Raw genomic sequence first — 20,606 nt, 5'->3', positions numbered from 1 at the left:
GCCTTTTTTCCGGGGAGCCTTTTCGAGCGGCAGTAAAGCTGTTTCTCGAAAGGAAAAATGGCACCGAGGCCCGACACTCAGGTGGGAATGCAAACCCGTAAAAACAAAACAAAGGACAAGTTACCATTCCTGTCCCGTGACGTAGCGTTACTTACATATTTGTTGTTGTAGAAGTGGTAACAAGTTAATTTTGATATGAACCCTTTTCATGTGCAGTTGGAGAAAGTCATCGATGAAGTGCTAAGGAGTGGGGATGTCCAAGCACTGGATGTGTTTGTGCAAAGGAACATCCATGAAGGGCCCCCCATAACATGTTCTGCACAGTTTCTCCCCAAATTGGATACACTTGTTAGCAGGGTGAGATGTATCCCAGTACACTCGATATGCCAGGTTGCTGCTCTGTTGTGTGGGTTTAATTAAACCACATCTTTATTGTTTATTTAGAGTTTGGATAAAAAAGATTCCAAGTCAGCCAGTTTGGGTCTTGCTATCCTTTACAAGTACGGGAAACACCTGAAACTACCTGGTGGCTGCCAAGGGCTGTCAGGATTAATAGCTCAAGGCCTGCTGAACAAGATAAGTATACATGTAATACACATAGTGTGTGAGTACTGCTGCACAGGTCAAAGTACTAAGTCAGTTGTTTATTAAACCTGGTTGTGTGCACATGGTGCAGTGGTTTGGGAAATGCAGGAAACTGTGGATCGAATGTGGCCCGAAATGGGACGAGACCTTGTTCAATCTGTCTGAGGAATTCTTTGATGCCTTAATGGTGAGCTGAACAGTAAAACACACCTTGTATAATTCAACAATGGACCACTCACATTAGTGTTCATAACGTAAACATATTTCTTACCTCTTTGTTACAGGTGGTTCATAAAGCATGCAAAGAGGGTATGCTTGTACATTTTATTTTCCTTATTTGTCCTCAGTATATGTGTTTCATCTTCAGCCCATTTTAGGACCCAAGTGGAGTATATGGAAACTTTGTTTAAGAACTTCATTAGTTATCCAACACAGTTATTGTATGTGTGGAATAGGCATTGATCATATTTAATGAGCTTCTTAGGACCACATCAACTTTCATGATGAATCATGATATATAAGTAAATACTTTCTCTATTCACAGTATTGCCACACATGTTTTTCTTTTTGCAGGAACATGCAAAATCACAGAGTCCTTCCTGTACCCTGTTGGTCAATTGGCAGTAGACCCCAGAATCTACATCCTGATCCAAAAAGAGGTTTGAAATGGTTTTGATAACTCCTTTTTTGGAGTAGCATTACAAACTGTCAATTGTGTTTTTGTTCATAAATTAATTTGCAAACCATGTCCGAACAGGCAATTCGCAAATTTAACTTAATTCTGGACAAGATTCCAGTGGAGCTTAAGAAAGAGAGGAAGATCCTAACATCAAAGGAGGCTTCAGATATCATGTATGACATGGGCGTTTCCTCATAGTAAGGATAATTATTATTCACTTTTGAACCACATACTCTTCAAATGTTGCTTGTTCACTACATTTCTTCAGGATGAAGTTGGCTGGTCAGATATTGAAGGGGGGTGGTAAGTATCTTTTTTTTAAATAGTTCCATCCTACTTCACCCGGAACCATACATGGACACAAACATGTACAACACACTTTGTTTGCGTCAGATTACGACTTGCAGACAGCCCTGATGGAGGCATTGTGCAGAATGGCCACTCCTGACCAGAGGAAGGAACTGGCAGATCAATGGTTCAGCATGGAGCATGTGGCCAATGCCCTAGTCAAGATCAAAGATTCTGAGTTTGAGACGGTAAAAACATTAACCATTAACCTTTGCATTTTATTTGCATTTATAATCTTTTGCACTACAATGGTAATGTATTGTCATAACACCACAGCAGGAGCTTAGCTACATAGAATTTGATATAAGTGTGTGATTTCAGGATTGTCGCACGTTTCTGAACTTGGTCAATGGAATACAGGGAGACAGGAGAAGGTAAACAATAACCACAACGCAGGGCTGAAGTCGAACAATTATGCCCTAATGTCTTTTCCTAACCACTTTTCCTTGACTTTGATGGAACATGCTATGAGGTCAAGGAAAGATGTGTAAGACAATTCATAAGGACTCAGGAAAAAACAACCACAATGCTAACAGAATACAACTGCACTTACATGATGCAATGGCAGATTTTTTTTCTTTTTAAGCAACTTTATAGCAATTAGAAAATGAGTACAGTGACAAGTTCAATGCTATACAATTCAATTAAAGACCCCTGTCAAAAATAGAATCACACACTTGAATTGAGCGACGGCATTATCTTCCTTTTGTAAAGGATGGTGCCATGTTCCTTAGGAGTTAAGAAAGCACCTTTTCTTAGCATTTAGAGAATGAGTCCAGCTCTTATCATGGCTGCCACTTGGATCCTTCCTGGTAATTTCAGTTAGTTAGGAAACTTGCTAAACAAAAAAGATTATTTTGTCGAAATATTTAAATATTCAATTCCTTGCGGTAGCAAAATTTAAATGTGGCTGTCAAAAACATCCGCTGTTGTGAATTGAAAACATCCTTCTTCGGGTGTGTGATTCTATCTAATTGAATTGCTGGGTTAGGAATATTTTAATTTAACTGTTATCTCACATTCTTAAATCTAGCACTGTTTTGGTCATAGTTCTGCCTTTTTACCCGGTGATGTATCATGCTTTCAAAGGAAAAAACTTGTGGTTAATTCTTTGCACATAATTATTTGTCCTCTCTGCACTATAGAGTGTCCTCCTATCCGTGTTTAGAGGTTTTTCTGGACAAGCATGAGGTCAGTATCAACAGGATTTATATGGTTAATAATTAAAAAAGAAACAAAAACAAATGTCTCAGTATGACAGCACATGCAGGGCAATGCTATAGCATTCATCAATAACCCATTGTCTGATTGGTAAAATTAACTGTGTGTTAATAGTTTAAGTGTATTATCAGATGTGTTGGACGGATTATGGTTTTGTTGTTAGCTGCTGATGCCCGCTGATGAGAAGCTGGAAGAATTTTGGATTGACTTCAACTTTGACAGCCACAGCATCTCCTTTTACTTCTCTTTCTTTGATGAAGCAGCACGGGTACCTCACAATCATTTATGAAATGGAAAAGTCAAAGTGCAACATTTACATAATACACATAAGATGTTCTGTCATATTTTTAACATGGAGTCGTTTCCTTTTTGTGTAGGAGGGCCAATGGGAAACAATATGTATCAATGAGAATGAAGTCAAAAGTTACACTGTTACAGGTAATCAAAACAGAGACCACTATATTTGTATTTCTTCCTCTAGCTGCTAATTTCACCCAGTCAACCACCAGTAGTAATAGTAGTAGTCGTAGTCATAATTAGTGTTTGTTTTTTTTGTCCTAACCGACGGAACATTTTTCCTTTTTTAGGAATTCACCTAATAAAGAATAAATAAGTTAAATGGAATATATAAAGTGTGTGTGTGTGTGTGTATGTATGTATGTATGTATGTATGTATGTATGTATGTATGTATGTATATATATATATATATGTATATTTATTATATGTTATTATATGTGTGTGTATATATGTAGTAAGTAAGCATGCATAACAAATTAACCAAGAGCCCTAAACTTCAAGAATATATCATCTTCTTTTTGATTTGTGTCATGTGACTGGCCATGTCTTTTCAATATTTGTGTGTTTTTGTTTTTTTCCAGAGGAGGGCACGAGGAAAGTCTTGCAGTTACTGTTGTCAGAGGTGATCGTTGTGGGTGAGATAGAAGGATTGAGTCTTACCATCCACTTCAGCTCCTCCCTGGACATCCTGCAGGCTGCTCGTACTGTCTATGGACACTGCAAAAACAAAGTACGTCATGGCTTATTTACCCTATCCATAATGACGACAAAATGTAGCACCAAACTATTAAATGTTCTAGATACAATCACGATATTGAAAAGAACTTGGAACTTTTGTTTTAACACGCGTCTCTTCCTGTCAGGGCTTTGTGGGAAAGACGGGCAAATCGGTAGTAAAGACTACAGTTAGAATTATAATGACAGACAACATCTCCCAGGTAATGAATTGTCTGTTCACACACTGTTCTCAATATGCAGCTATGATGTGATCAATGAATGTCATGACAAATGCCAAACTGTCTTAACTGAACTGTTGGGGCGGGTGCCTATTAGATCGGCTTAGATCACATTGTCAGGATACAAGGTGTACGTTATGTTCAGTAAATGGTATATTGCTACAGACAAAATCATTGTATGGCTGGTGGAAACACATCAGCATGACAGCATTTGTGTGTTCATATTGCATCCCGCTCTCTACGCAGGTTGTTCCAGAGAGTCAGATGTCCCTTGGTGAAAGTGAGAAAGATACTGCCCCCTACCTTCTACCTGCCCAGTCTGCAATTGCGCAGGTGAAACAGTTTTGTATTCTATAGTAGATCAAATATGTGGCTATTACACACTTACGAGGCAGAAGTTTGTCAATGACAGTTCAGTTGGCTCATAAACATACATAACCAGTCTCTCCAGGTCTTTAATTAATGCAAATACAATAGTTAAAATATAAAAATGTACAATAAATGGACGATAAGTCAGAACAATAGTTTAGTCCAGGTATTACTCTATTTAGTTTGAAGTGATTTAATGTAACAATACATTACATATCACCGCTATGTTTTATGCCTACAAATGATGGGATTCTTTCAGATAACAAAGACAATTAAGGATTGTAAAGAAGGCTTTCAAATCAAAGTGTAAAATTAAAATTTAGATTGACTTCAGTAGCGTTTGTTAACAAATAGTAGTCATTAGTGGTGAATTGATGAAGGTACTTTGTAACAACTCTAGCATTCTGTGTTATGGCTACATAAAAAACAATGTGACATTTTTGGTTGCAGTTGCAGCCTTTCTGGCAAGGCAACGTCTTAAAAACAAACAGTCAAAGCCACTAGGTGGCGCAAAGGGCAATGGAACCAGCCATATGAGGTTAAGCTTTTTGCTGGCCAATATTTTCCCAACCAAGGAATTGTTGACACTGAAGACATTGGACCCTATTCAATGTAGAATTTCAATATTTCCATTCTGCTGGTGCTCTTGCGCTATTACGTTCATTTGGATTCTCCTAATTAAAAAAAATTGTAGTTTTAGTTTAGGTTATTACATTTAAATTAACCATTCACGGACTACACAAAGAATTCACAGACACATTCTGATTTTCCATCCAGATGAAGACCCCAACCAAGATGAGGTTTTCAGAGTCTACCACCTTCATCAGCAACAGTGCAGGAGGAAGTGTGCATGGTGCCCGTTCCCTCTCCGCTGTTATGTCCTCAAGTGGGTGTAATTGAAATTAGTGAAATAATTTAAAATGCACTCAAAACAATTATAAAAATTAAAGAAAGGTTTGTCAACTCAGATGTTATTATGACCGTTATTTTCTTTCTCTTTTTGACACTTCAGCCAAGGGTAAAGGGAAGCCATCTCTGGAGATGGTTCCTTCATGTGATAGGCAAGGGGAATCTTACCTGGGAGCGCTAAGGACATCTGCTAAGACCTGCAGTAATAGCACATCTAACAGCACAGCAGCAGGTGGCATGACAGAGCAGGTATGAAATATACTGAATACGATATTTAAGCTCAGCAAGTCCAAAATGTGACATTACAGTATTCAAAATGTGATTTTGATTTTTTTCATGGCGTCTGTCTCAGGTTGCTACATCCCTACAGAGCATGGCTCCCAAACAGTCCAATAGGAATAAGGTTGGCAAATACAAAAAGGTATAACTACCAAATTGATATGTTTATGAATAAAGTTGAGCTAGTATCACTTGTCTGCTTTGTCACAATCGCTCTGAATTGTATTCAGTGTACATACATAAAGGTATGATGTGATTGAACTATGAACACAACAATATTGTTTTTAATCTTTTTAGTATTAACTATTAGGATACATCTGATGACTCCAGACCCAGATAATGTTTGAGGCTGTTGGTACCAACCTGCCCTCCAAATGTAATTTCTCTTCTATCCTTTTGGTGCAAAATAAATCGTTGCATTTGTTTTCTCTGCTTTTTCTACAGAACATACCAGTGGCAGAAGCAGTCAATATGGTTCTATCTGGACATGGAGAAGAACAGTCTCTGGGTATTGTTATTGCTGTAGCTCAGCTAGGAAATATAGCTGCATTGTTATTCTTCAGAATATCTTGAACTGATCTTTTCACTGATCTTTTTACTGACAGAGTCTAGTGTTGTGCCTAACACCCAACCCAGAATTGAGAAGAACATGTAAGCAGAGTAGTTGTGTTTATACAGTATGTGTATGAGTGTATATCTTAACAATTCATTTGTTCAAATTGCAGAACTTTGAACTGGAAAAAATGTTCAGTTTCTGAAATGATAATGATGCCGACACAGAAAATCAATTTTCTGCCAAGACCTGGTAGGCAAGGAAGTCATGACATAATTTAACTGTCTCCAAGATGTCACCAAATGTTTTGCTTATTAAAAGCTAGGAACAAAAACTAGTGTCGTCACTACACTTAAATTTGTTTTTTAAACTATTCATTCTCCTTAGAGCCTCGTTCAAGTTTGGCACAACAGCAGGAGTGCCCGTCACCAGCACAGAGATTGTCACTTCCAGGTTCAAGCTCAACCAGCCAAAAGCAACTCCATACTGAACTCACCCAGCGCCTGCAGAAGGTCCTCAGTGAGAGGAACCAAGATCCTGCACCACAGCAGCCATTTGTCCCCCAGAGAAAATTGGCCGATCTCAGAGCGGGTTCTAAAGGCACAAACTCTGCAGTTCAGTCTGCTTTGGTGCTGTGTACTTCCAAAGAGCAGCAGACCCAGAGAAAGGCCCTTTCCAGAGGGAAGAGCCAACGCCTGATGTCACGAGAGGCAGATGCTGCTGTAATCAAAGATCCAGCCAAGACCTCCACAGCCAAGGCTCTGCAGAAGAGAGTTCCACCTAATGTTAAGGTTGAAACTCATAATGGCCCATCAAACAAAGAGACGGTATGAATTCTGTAAGCTTTAAGCATTTTAAGGCCCAAACACACTGAGCAATAACGTACAAGCTTCATTTGACAGGCATCATTTGATGCTCCTATGGTGCACTTCAAGCATCAGATTTACAATGCCAAGACCACAGAAACAGCAGTGTTTAGGAAAAGGTCACTATTGAGGTAACATTTCTGGTTATTACAGATACCGTAATCTTTTAACGTGAGCTAAATAATGACGGTCTTGGTTCAAAACTATGACGTGGATAAGATTGAATTAGTAGTAGTAGAAGTAGTAGTTAAAAGTTAAACTAGTTAATGTGAAATTGACATCACATCCACTAGATGGAAGACGTATCACTGAGTTGTTTGGATGACACTTGCTGTTGTCCAGTGGTGTTACATGTTGAAGCTTCTCTTACCTCATGACTAATCTGGCTGAGCACAGATGAAAAACAAAACAAAAAAAACATTTTTATTTTGGTCTGAAGTCACAACAAGATTGGAATTAATGTAGCTGATGTGACCTCCCATTGGAGTATTATTCTTAATTAATCATTAATTTCTCTAATAAAATGTTGTCCTAGCTTTTTCTTCCTTTTAGCTCTGATGATAGATACTGAGGCTGCTGGGTCCTCATTTGTCGCTCTGAAATGTATAGCCATTTAAAACAATATGTTTACTTCAAAAAACGCACGTCAGACGCTTTCAGTGCTTTTGGGCCTTTTTTCAGTCGATTGTATGGCTTTTAGTTTTGTATATTGTGATTCTCATACCTTCTGTCTCTATTCAGAGAGATGCAGAAGTTGCAGGCAGCCTGGTGAAGCTCATTTCTAGTCATTATGAGATTAACACCCAATCCAAAGCAAAAGATACTGCAGAAAGTATCCCCAAGAGCTGGATTCCTCCTCTTGTCAACAGGTACACATATTGATGTTTGCAGGGCTACATTATGTTGTAGTAAATTTACAAATGTCGCTTATTGACTGTGTTTTTGTAATAGGCCTATCTTCAATATGAGCTGGTTATCAACTGCTAAAGTAAGTGATTGTTACTTTATATATGGAGGAGTAACTTTGAGTTACTTCTCTCCTACTTGATTAACTAAACACAATCTTAATCTGCTATAGAAAGAATCATCAGGAGCTGTAAGCCAAATTAAATCACACAGCAAAACCACAACTAAATCTACACGGCAGAGGTACAACAATTCAGTTAAAACATTGGATATTTCAGTGGCTTTCAGTGTATTTTTGTATGTCATTAATGCTTTGTTTTCTGTTGTGCAGAAAAGATATTTTTGCATTCAACATTGATGCACCATTGAGTGTTACGGTAACTATTTCTAATGTTATTTAGTTGATATTTTGACACCTGGTTATATTATACCCGAGTACTTGATATGCCACTGTAGTGTTTGAAGTCTGTTTTATTGCTCTTTAGGGAAAGAACAAAACATTCTCTTACACTTCTGCCATGACAAGCAGGTAGGTTTGATGTCCTGTAGACTGTCAAGAAATGCAGCCTCTGAAAACGGTAACCTTTTGAAAGAATCTTTAAAACAAAACAAAAAAGTTTACCCGTCCAATTTGATATTCCCTTTATTGTTTGACAGTGGCAGCCATGACTCACCAGCACTGCCCAGCACAATCAAGAAAGGACAACCTGTGGCAAAAGTATACATTCATTGCACTGTAGTGTATTATTATAGGTATTCAAAGTTGGAGCTAGTGGACACTATGCATATCTTTCTCTCGATTTTTGTAGACATGCGTGTGTGCATGCTCATTGCATGTGAGCTTGTGTAGTGTAGAAATACCCACTTTCCAAATGGTATCATAGCTTACAGTCACTTTCGGGGCAATTATTACGCTGCCATTACAACATGTAAATACATAACGTGCTGGCCAATAAACCATCTTCCTCTCTGCGTCTTCAACTACCTTGCCTTCTGTGTTACAGGCGAAGCGCTATGTGAAAAAGCATCTGTTCAGTGACACGGACTACAGCACGACAGATGTCAGCTGGCTGAGGGAATCATCCAGGAAACCCAAACCTAAAGTTAACAAATACTCCAGACAGGCACCTGTCAAGCCGAGAGCAATGTCACCTCATACTTCATGTAGGCCATTAAAGCCACGCATATACTGCTCACAATCTGGAATAATTCTCATTACAAATGAATGGGCATACAATTATTTAAAGACATCAATATTTCCATAACAAATGGGTCCTTTCTTTCAATACAGATGATTTCCCAGATCTTCCCCCATCCTCTCGAAAACCTGAAAAGCGCAATACCAAACTCAACAAGGTATGACAGTATTGTTTTTTTGGATGTTTAAGTCTATGATGCAATATCCCAGTCAGCCACAGTGTGTCATTGTTTAATCAGAAGAGGCCTGCCGTGAAGGGGAGAGTGGAGCAGCAACACAAGCCAGTGAAGCTAGCACCAGCACCCAAAAGACCATATGCAGCAGGCAGGATGTCCCAGAGAACTGCAGCCATCTCTACCAAGAGCTACAAGGAGCCAGACACTGATGACAGCCTATCGGAGTCAGAGAAGCCTGCTGTTCCCAAGGCAACATACTTCACTTTATCTCACGTTACTATTCTATTTTTTAACTATCATAATTGTTTATCCTCCTTTGAAAGACAAATAACAACTCTTTTTCTAATTGGTTTGATCAAACAGACTTACCCTGATCACCTTCTTACACAATGTCAATGTCACTTTTTAATATATTTTCTCCTAAACAAGTGCATGGAAGGTATCACAGATTAATCCTACATTGTAATGTATCAGGACAAATTGAGCACATGTCTTGTGCTCAATTTGTCTATATCTATAGTGCTGTTGCAAATAGACTAAAATCATACTGTCTCTTGTCTGCATAATAATAGTACTCCTCCGCTCATCATTTGGAGAATGCTGAGAGAACTCACGATGCTGCTCAAGTTACAAAGAAAAAGACTGCCAGCAAACGATCAACCAAAAGCTATATGATACCAGAGAGCAACCATCATAGCAGCCAGTCAGAGTCCATGTTTGGGCAGCCACCCCCTTCCAAGGTAGAGGTCATTAAGATTATATCTTGTGTTTTTTTGTGATCAGGTGATTGTATTTTCTGCATGCCACAAAGCATCTGTAAGTCTGAATATATCAGGGAACATATCCTCATAATTTATTTGCTGTGACTTTGGTATTGATATTTATAATGTTACATCATTTTAATGAGAAACAAATCTAGTTTGTGGGCATGTTTAAGGTTGCATCTATCAAAAGATAACAAATACAACTACATCAGAGCTTACTTTAAACTCCCCAGGTGGATGCAGTTGTTCCCCAAACTTCAGAGTTATTAGAGCTTCTGTTTTCTAAATGAAATCCCACTAGCTGGAAAATAACAAGGGGTGGAAATCAAATTGTCTTTTGGCACATAATGACAAAGAAACGTTCAGCTACGGGCAACTTTTCTCAGCTGTAAAGCTTGTTGACAGTCCACACATCGGTCTCCCCTTACTGAGCTCTGTAGAATATGTAACTCATTTTAACGTCATGGCTGTATTGAAAACAATTCAGAGGTTCCAGAGGTAAGGAGGGAAAAAAAACCTCTCAGCAATCCACAGATGCATACAGGAGATCAAACAGCAACCACGAGTCCGATCTTTACCCTCTGGAGTCCATGGACGCGCCGGGGCGTACGGTGTTTACACAGCGGTTATATTCATATCTCCGCGGTAAAACGGCACAGAAATATGGTTTGGATGTTGCCGTAATCTGTGGACGTTCTACTTCAGTGTCCTTCTTCTCACGAGATCGTACGTGATTCACACATCGAGCCAAGAGCTTGGACGTGCCTTGTGACGTTTGTGTTGAGCTCCGCCCTGCAACGTAATTTGTGGAATCGTGTGTCCGTCAATATTTTGTAAGAAACTAACTAATGAACACTTAGGAAATCACTAAGGACCTGCCCACCTTACGCTTCGGAAAAACACTGCCGTTTTCAGTTAGTAAAACGTTTGTTTTTATATATAGGACATATTCTGTTCTTGTTTGGAACAAGACAGACTAAAATATATTGTAAATATTTTGTTTGAAAACAAAAACGGTTGTAATGTTAATTTTTTATTTGCATACATCCCATGATGCTTGATCTGTAGTATGAAGTAATTTCTCAGTCCCATTATGTCTAAAAAACGATATTACAAAATTTGGTTTTAGACATTTATTACATGTATCTATAATCTATTCATATATCCACCACTTTTTTTAACCTAAGGCTTTGGTAAACCAATTTCCAGCACCAAAACAGTTCATCCACATGAGTAAAGGTATGTTTTCACAAGAGATTTGAAAAATGTTCAACTTCAACTTTTCAGCTTCAGGGCCAAATGACCTCTTTACACTGTGCCTAAAGACAATGGTACTTCATTATATATATATTATTGTTCTGCAATTTCTGATGTATAACACATGGGTATGTATCAAATGCAAGTGCTTTTTAAAAAGTGAATTAAAGAAATTATGTAAAATTGAGAAAAAGACCTTGGACCCCAGAGGGTTAAAAAGCCATTGGGTCTAAGGGTGGGAGTCCCTTTATTTAGGTCTTTGCGTCTTACCTTTTCAAAAGTACTACGTTGTGTGAATTAAGGACATTGGATAATACAAGGTTCATTTTAAAAGAAACACAACGAAAATGTTAGTTAAACTCAAAGAGAAATATATCTAAAATAATATACAAATCATCATCATATTGGACAACTGATATACAGTATGTAGTTCTAACATAATGCATAACAAACGTGGTCAGTGCACATGTATTAATGGCTGGTGGAAATATTATAAACAACACCAAAAACTGTTTCAGTAAAAAAAGTATACATATCTAGATACAGAAAACTGAATATCATCAACACCAAAAAATGTAACATTCCAAGGAACTTTTAGCAACTTTTTTGCTATAAAGCTGGGAAGGAGTCATGGTCTTGAACGTGAGCTTTTTAGGTTCCAGATTTGTCCTCATGCTTGTTGATAACAAATACACTTTGCTTTTCAGAAGCAGAGGCCTGAGAATGTTCTTTCAGAAACTAGGAAGTTAAATAAGAAAAATGTCGTCCCTGCCCAAGAACAAGTGAACAGATTGAAGGGTCCCCGGGCTGCCCGCCAGACCTTCTTCTGTCCATCCCCTCCTTTGATCGAGAGGATGAGATGTAAGACTGTGGATAGCAAATCAGCAACAATTACATAACAGTCATTTATTTTGGCATCAGTTAATGTCTAATACATGTGTCATAGTGGTTTAAATTGTTTGAAACTATTGTATAGCGAAATTATGTTTGGTTTTCACTTAGTGTAGTGACACTGCATGTTTATTTAATTAGCTCAAGATTAAATAAAGGAGAATGAAGATTTAAATTGTCAGATAGATACATTAACAAGAAATTCTTCACCGTAAACCTAAATTGTATGCAAAGCATTTACGTGGTCTGTTAACTTTTAGCCTAGAGATATTTTATTTTCCATCTGTAAAAATGTAAAACATTTTGTATTTATCTACATTTCTTTTATTCAATGCATTTTCACTTACTTTAATGCAGAGTTTTTTTTAAACTGTTACGTAAATGACCCTATTGCTCTCCAAACTCTTAACTGTAAATTGATATTTAGAAAAGCATGTATATATTGACCTTGTATTCCCTGTCCCAACCTCTGAGGGCAGCTGCCTGAACATCTGTGCTTATTTTGGACCCTCACAGCTGCTGAGAGGTCAGCCCCAACCTTGGGTTTGACCTGCTCGCCTCTCTTCACCCCGCGGGGATCCCCACTCCCTGCCTCCCCCGACCAACTCTGCGAGGACCCCTCCTCACCTATCCTGCTGCTACCCAAACCTCGCTCTACAGTCAGCAGTAAAGGAGACTTAAGGCCCTCCTCTTTCTACAGTGCAGGAAAAAAGCGGAGCTCATCCAAGACTGGATCCAACCAGTCTGCACCCTCTCTCCCTTCACTGATCCCCATCAGTCAAACCCCTGGACCTAGTGCAGCAGAGGTAAAACAGCACTTCTCTGACACCTTATGTAGGTGTCATTGTCATGTGTGGTGTTAAAGGTTAAAACTACATTTTGTTATGTAGCATAATACCACATGCTACCTTTTACTCCAAAAATATATACATCACATGGGCAGTGTAGTCGAGAATATGTTGTAGTATGCTGTTGTATTCATTGTGGTAGGCAATCGCAGCTGAATGTAATTATTTAAAAGATAGTAATACCTCAGTCTTCATCACTGGTGTGGAGTTCACTGGTATTTCACTTCTTCAAGTGATTCATACACCTTTACACTGCAGTTATCGACAACAATCACATGAGAATCACTAGAGTGATGTGAATGGAGGTGTGAATTATTATGTGACTAGGCCTTCATAAACTGTAACAAAGAATTTAAGGAACTAGGTCCGTAACCGAAGCATTGCTGGCTGTAACTCCCAGGCCAGCTGAGAAAATGTGTGCAGAGAAAGTGAAGGAGTAACACTTCCTTCACGTTTTTTAAGTTTGAGATTCTCTCTTTCAGCAGTTTGTTTACATTGAATCTCAAACTGCCAAACAGTTGTTAAGGGACATACGCGGACTGGAGATATTGTCAGCATGAGTCTGTAGTGGCCATTTGAGAAACTCAAATGTTCCAAGATAAATATGCAACGTAATTAAGTAGTAAACGTTGGAATTGCACATGATGATCAGAATGATTCAGTGGAATGATTGAAATGACCTATTAAACTCAAGGCAGAGCAGATAATAGCACTGCAGCACTTCATCTGTGCCCCTTAACAAATGGTTGACAATGTTCTTCTCATTTAACTGTGCTTAATCTATTACATAGATGGTGATTAGTTAACCATTAAATGAGTGGCCATATTTATGTTGTCCATCATTTCCTCATCACTTTCTGTCCCTCTCCATTCCTTTATTTGTTTCCAGATGAATCCAATCAAGGAGCGTCTACCCTCCGCACCTCAATCTCCCTTTTCTCTGTCTGCTCGGCCCCTGTTGACTTCCACTCTTCTCGAGCTGGACAAGCCGTCCATTCCCTCTCCTTCTCAGTCTCCGCTCCCTGAAGACACTTTCAACCATGGGAGCCATTACAGCTTCAGTAAAGTGTCTTCAGTATCTTGGGTTTCATCCACTCAGTCATCAGTACTCACTAGTAGAGTTAAGGACAGCCCTGTAGCTGCCCTTGCTGTGACTAGTACAAAAGAGGTAGGGCTTTAACACACTTTATGTTTTTATGATTGATTGATTATAATTGGATTGCTAAAGGACGGACGGATGAGAGCATACAGTGAGCTATAGCGATTTAAAAAAAGCTGTAGCCAATCAAACAAACGATTAATACATTACTGTCCATCCTGACAGGAAACACCATCTTCAGACCGAGATCAAAAGTCTGACCGACTTCATTTCTCAGGTAAAAGGCCTTTTGTGTTCAACTTGGGTGTTGACAGCTGTACAATGGATTTCCCTATTTGCTGTGCAGTCTATCCACAAAGCCAGGTTCCTTTTACACCGAAACAATGTTGCAATTCAGTAAAAAAAGTGACTAAATGTAAAAGTGTAATGTAATCTAATGATTGCACCCCTGTGTTAAATGTATCTGGGCAATGTATTATAACTGTTGGTTCGTGTTACAGGACCCAGTCGAAAGCGCCACGTCTCCTTTTCCAGTAAGTCTGAGGAAGATGAAAAGGAAAAGAGGCAGAAAAGCAAGACGAGAGGACAGCGCTCTCCTCGGATGAAACCAAGGAAGTTGTTCAAATCCTGTAAGACATAGTACTTTTCTGCTAATTAGCAGTTAACTGCTAAATAAATTAGCTTTCAATTCAGTTTAGAATAACATTTCCAAATGTCCTGGTAGAATAATATCCATCAAGAAATCAGTGCCTCTCTTGCAAACAAATGATTGATTAGTGAAAAGTTACTTATCAACTCATCATTTACATCTTACATGCTACACAATTAACACAATAGAGTGTTCAGTATTGAAATATGACAATTTTTCATTGATTTGCCTCTAATATTGGCAATGACTGTCTGAGATAATACTAATCTCCTCATTGTTTCAGCAACTGGACCTCATGGTGAAGCCAAGCACTGGGGAGAGCAAAGCAGTCTAGACGAAGAGGAAAGCCAGCCAAAGGATATGACTTTCAAAGTTACAAAGGAAAGAATAAGAGAAGGATATCAGAATATCAAGAAGAAGACTGTCAGAGACGCAACTTATGGCACAGGTATCTGTTTTCCCACGACTATACATCACATTCAGTGTCAGGTGATTTGTCATGGAACAGATCTTGTGATCACCATCCTATTCGTGGGCTGTTGTCTGGCAGTCACAATTAGAAAAGCCCAAAAAGTGGATAAGTTGTCTTAGAATAAAGGTTATTGTAATAATTGCATGTGGGAGATATTACTGTATACCAACAGCAAAATACAATTATACAACTTCAATAAAAACAAATTGGGAAGATTTTTCTCTAACAGATCAGTGGGTCTTTCTGTCATCCTCAGTCGCTGAGGTGTCTGCTGAGGGTGAGGTGAGCTGTGTGATGTCTTCTTCCCACACAATGAGCTCCAGTCATTGGGAGGCTGAGGTGGAAGATGGAGACATGGATGTGGATGAGGATTTCGAGTTGCCAAAAGTTACTGTAAACCCGAGTAACCTGTGCAAACAATTCAGCTCTGAGCTGAAGAAAAAGTTCCAGGTTGGACACACACATACACACACATACAATAATACACATTTAAAAAGAAAAGAGAACAGGAGCAGTAATTGCATTACTGACATTCAGAATTATGTAGTTCCCTTTTTTCTAAAGGAATTTCAAAAGGCTGATTTCTGTCTTATATATTATACATTATTAAATATAAATTAAATGTATTTGTCTTATAGATATTCTATAACCTTTCCTGAGCACTTTGTAATCCTGAGCCACTTAAATGTTGTTTGAATAATGGCCTAGCTGAAACCGTATCTATTAAATGGGTTTGTGTTCAGAGCCGTCATAATATGGTGAAAGTTTACAACAAGCAGTCCTTGAAGACCGTCCAACAACATGTCTCCTGCCTCAACGCGCAAGTTGCCAAATACAGGTCAGTTAGTATGTAGTTAGTGTTGTAAAGCTAACATTTCCATCCACTACTCATGTTGGCTAATAGATTACAAAATGAATATGCACATTTGATGTTTCTTGTCACAAGATTTAGCCTAAAGGGTAACTACGGTATTATTTACCATGTTTGTGTCTTAACTGACCAGTAGGGACAACATTTTCTTAAATTGGTCCAGTGTGGAGCGAGTGCGCTGTAGATAGCAGCCACTTGCTGACTTGCAAGGCACCAGCTAACACCGTCATTTACGTCCATTAAAAGTCCTGGTTTATGCTACTGACAGGCTCTGATTGTTATTAGATGTGTCTGACTACATTATGGGAAAAGTTTCGCTCAAGGAGAAGTCACTTTCTGAAGACAACGGTGGAAACGCGAGTGTTTGTTGTGTTTGAGCACAGAAGCGGAGCTCGGTGTTATCTAAAAGAGTTTGAATGTCATGGCTTAATATTTTGATCACTTCTACAATGTGGATGAGGTCTTTGAATTCGATGGCTGCCCATATTTAATTAAGCCAGAGTATAATAGTTGGTTGCCCACCAATGTGGTCCTTAGAGAAAACAACTATACAATCAGCAGGTATACCGAGTATTTATTTCCCAAAGCAGTTCTAAGTTTACTTTGTTGGTACGTAAGTATGTGTTTGTTTTACAGGCTCCAACTCTACATTGTTGTGCCCCCCTGCAATCTGATACATTATGTTTTTGTTGTCTGCCTTATCTTTTAGATGTCCACTTCACTTAATATGTACTCCTCTATACAGGACTCAGAGGCTTGAACAGGTTCAGAAGGTCCTCATGGAAGAGATCCACAAACTGGAGAAGGATGACACTGTGCTTAAGCGCATGGAGAAAGACCTGACTGTATGCAACTTACTCAAACACACATTCAGTCATGTCACTTTACAGCAGCCCTCACCGGGACTTCACCGCTTCCCGGGCCCATGAACTCGGTACTCTGCGCCTCTGCTGCAGTGTAAAAGTACTGTTACAAGTCCTGCGTTCAAAATGTCACTTAAGTAGAAATACAAAGGTATTTCCATCAAAATATACTAAAATTTGCATAGGTATACTCATTATGCAGTATGAGTATACAATATAATTTAAAATAATATATTTACTGGAGGTCTTTGTCATTGATCAAGGATGCATTACTATTGTAATTGTACAAGTACCTTCAAATTGTACTTAAGGTAATTACTTTTTTTTAGTTCATATATACGATGTGAGCAATGTGTAAGCGGAGTAAAATGCCATGTATGTGTGGCCAATAAAGCTGATTCTGATTACTTGAGCAGCCTAAATGTAATTAGTGACATTCCACCATTGCTAGAACAAGAGCATAACATTATTTACAAGCGCACAAAGTTCTCAATTGATCCGGCCTCCTAATTTTGTTCCCAAAGTACACCAGATTGATGCATTTAATTTTAAAATAAACAGCATTTCCCCTGTAACCACCTAGAGTCAGAGGTCCACCCTCCAGAGTCTCAACAAATCCCATGGGGAACACTGTCCACACACAGGAGTCTGTTAAATATAGATGCCACTAAATATGATGCGTTCTTGATATTGATTTAACCCGTTCTTGATCAGTGTCTGCTCTCTGTTCTCTCACAGATTTATTGGAAAAAGCAGGCCGTGGCTTTCCATTCCTACCAGGAGCAGGGAACAATCAGGTGAAATTCACGCCTCTGTGTTTGTGAGAGCACTGAAAGAGACATGTTGTTATTTTGATGCGGTGATTCCTGCCACACTGCAGTTCCCGCAGGCTTAAACCCAAATACTCTGTAAAAGGTTGAATAACACTTGATTACTCTGTGGAACATGAATTGAAAAGCTTGAAAAATAAGTTCTTCCTCAAGCTTATCATCATAAACTAAATATGCACCCTAATCTATTTTTAAGGGATGTGACCAGTGTTTCTTTATATGACGATGAAGATATACTTTTTTTTTAATCATGCGCTGTGTACGTGTCGCATTTATTTCTGACAATGGATACAACCAACCCTCCAAAATAAATGCAGGAGATGCAAGGCAGTGTCATGCGAATGCAAAATGCTTTTATCTCCAGCATAAACTAAGTTCACTGATATTTAGCTCACTTTCCCCTTCTGTTATCCAGCCAGGCACTGCTGCCCTGACTGCAAAGGGCTCTGTGTTACTTGTCTTGTTGGTCACTGCTGTATTGTATGATTGAATGAATACAACCCACAAGCGGCTAACTGATCCAATCAGTGTCCTGTCAAACATGTTAAAGAGGCTGTTCAGAAAGTTTCAACATCATTTTTTAACTTGACAAGATCAAGACTAATACATTTAAAAAAAGGTTTTGAGTTGAGTTTTGTAATTGTTCCGAATGATTGTCTCAATTAGTGCTGAAAAGCACCACAAAGAAGTGATGGGGTAAAGTGGGTTAGCTGCTTTATCTGTGGCCACTCACACACACATTAATGGGCACGAATGTTGTATTTCTTTTGTTCAGATCAGATTATTTCCTAGACTTATCGTAGGCTTTTTGCTTTCACAGACTAAGTTAGAAATGTGACATCCAATGATAGTGTTGTGTAAACCAGAAATCCTTTTGCAGTCCTTAGAAAATAGTGCATTTAATGTTCATCAGTCTTTCCCATTTAAGCCATATCATATTAACATGTTTGCTTACCTTGAGCTCTTGTGTTTTCTCACCTTTTTTGTGTCCGTCCCTCATTTGGTTGTGTGACTGTCCGTCGCCTTCCCTCCAGAAATGAGGCCTTGAAGAAAGCCCTCCAGACTAACGTGTGTCACAGTGTGGAGTATGAGGAGAGAATATTCACATCCCAGGTGTGATGCTCACACCGAAACTTCACAGCTGACATCTAATAAGTGCTTCCTTGTGTTGCCTAAGTGTTAGCATCTAATTCGCTGGGTAAACCCAAAGCTCAGGTGGCTTCTAACTGAGAATGCTCATCAATTTCTATAAATAGAGCACGTTACCTCTGCCTGTCAGCTTGTCTTGACTAAAGGTGTTTCACTGAGTTGCATTAATAACATTTTGCTTATGTCATTGTCTCATGTGTCAACTCGTCCCGTTTGTCCCGACTGTGTCATCTTCTATGTCGCCACCCCTAAAACCTGCTGCTCTGTCTGCTCTTTCTCAGATGTGCATGATACGAAATGACATGAAGTCAGTTCAGGACAGACTCCTCAGCGAGATGGTGAGTAGACACGACACAGGTGACCCTTCAGCATAGATTAGACAAGAACAATTAGGCTGGCTTTCATTTGGTGTCCTTCACTCATTTGAAAGTCCGTTTAGAACATATGCAGTCTGAGACAAATATTGAATGAAAATGAATATTTCTTTGTGCTTATGTGCATTTTGTAGCAAGAGGGGGAGATCCAGAGTGTGAAGAGAGGCCTGCATGCTCTGTTTTTCCCCTGATGGAGACACGTTTTGAGCTGAAAAAAGTACTGCCAAAGATCACTACACTATAAACAAGGTTGTGTATTTCACTACAGGATGTACATCGTACTTCAGCTGTGCTGGTTTCATTTTAAAATGCTTGCCTTGAGTACTGATTGTTCCGCATCCATTGTACCTGGATATGTTTGGTTTATTCTGACCTGGATGTGTTGTTGCTATATGTTTGTTTTTATTAGAAATGTTATGTTATTCTGATATCTATTATTTGCTCAAATTTATGAATTCAAAAATGTTGTGTGTTCTTCGAAAGTAAGTACAGTAATAAGCTGTTCGGCTCTGTGACATTTTTAATACAAATTCCTGATTTATTCATGTAGATTAGTAAAGTACTGAAAATTGCCAATTAATTAAACAATGAAATTGTTAAATCTATCAATTGTTTTTAAATAGGTCTTCAACCTGATTCTTAATTGAAAATAAAAATGTTTACAAAAGAAATAAGCCACTTAAAAAAGACCTTGTATTTTGAAGACAAGTAGTGCTTACAAAGGTATTTCTCTTTTCAGTGAAGACATTGACGTCCCATTCAGTTTGACATACTGTGTGTACAGTTAATATCAAAATTCATCCCCAACACCACCTCTCAGAGACTGCACAGTCTTTATACAGTCCAAGTGACACATTATTCATCAGTTAAGAAAAGGTGAAGCTGGTCACATGCACAACTTCTTCCAACGACACCGCCTTGTCAAAGTTCATGAAATAGTAAGAAAACAAAAACAACGCTGACTGAATGACATAAATGGTTTTTTTTCCTCCGCTCTCATGCGGAGAGTCAGAGGCGCCATCAGAGTCCTCTTCCACCAGCCAGCTTCCATGTGGCGACATTCAGTAGTCACCAGGACACACTGCCGCAAACATTCCCATCAGCTTCTCTCTCACACCCGTGCCCTCATACAGTCAAGGGTGCTGGAAGAATGTTCAAGACGCGCTGGAGACGAAGAGGCCCCAGGCTCTTTGAAC

The 20,606-nt window shown here is 38.8% G+C and overlaps 1 protein-coding gene across 1 annotated transcript; it reads left to right on the top strand.

Moving 5' to 3' along the window:
* Positions 1–57: 57 nt before the first annotated feature.
* Positions 58–19,601, top strand: sycp2 (synaptonemal complex protein 2). Its single transcript, XM_034537646.1, has 45 exons — positions 58–81; positions 217–357; positions 445–576; positions 668–772; positions 870–894; positions 1,159–1,244; positions 1,343–1,437; positions 1,533–1,567; positions 1,658–1,800; positions 1,934–1,986; positions 2,758–2,803; positions 2,997–3,101; positions 3,211–3,271; positions 3,713–3,861; positions 3,995–4,069; positions 4,334–4,420; positions 5,234–5,342; positions 5,460–5,614; positions 5,718–5,786; positions 6,089–6,152; positions 6,250–6,295; positions 6,370–6,449; positions 6,585–7,024; positions 7,805–7,932; positions 8,015–8,051; positions 8,142–8,212; positions 8,301–8,346; positions 8,455–8,498; positions 8,627–8,687; positions 8,974–9,133; positions 9,261–9,325; positions 9,407–9,592; positions 9,916–10,083; positions 12,072–12,225; positions 12,772–13,061; positions 13,993–14,271; positions 14,428–14,479; positions 14,703–14,831; positions 15,580–15,773; positions 16,067–16,161; positions 16,940–17,039; positions 17,796–17,854; positions 18,922–19,000; positions 19,318–19,374; positions 19,545–19,601. The coding sequence occupies exons 1-45, from the start codon at positions 58–60 to the stop codon at positions 19,599–19,601; spliced, it is 4,836 nt and encodes a 1,611-aa protein (XP_034393537.1).
* The last annotated feature ends 1,005 nt before the right edge of the window (positions 19,602–20,606 follow it).

Source organism: Cyclopterus lumpus, chromosome 7 (assembly GCF_009769545.1).
Source record: "Cyclopterus lumpus isolate fCycLum1 chromosome 7, fCycLum1.pri, whole genome shotgun sequence".
Classification (NCBI taxonomy): Eukaryota; Metazoa; Chordata; class Actinopteri; order Perciformes; family Cyclopteridae; genus Cyclopterus; species Cyclopterus lumpus.
Note: the sequence above shows the minus strand (reverse complement) of the source record. Positions and strands in the feature narration are given on the sequence as shown.

Bases quoted from the DNA above. Each gene is read 5' to 3' on its own strand.
- sycp2 (XM_034537646.1), top strand. From the start codon at position 58: ATGGCACCGAGGCCCGACACTCAG. The intron at 1,987-2,757 runs GTAAACAATAAC...TCTGCACTATAG, and splicing joins ATACAGGGAGACAGGAGAAG to AGTGTCCTCCTATCCGTGTT. The intron at 4,421-5,233 runs GTGAAACAGTTT...TTTTCCATCCAG, and splicing joins CCCAGTCTGCAATTGCGCAG to ATGAAGACCCCAACCAAGAT.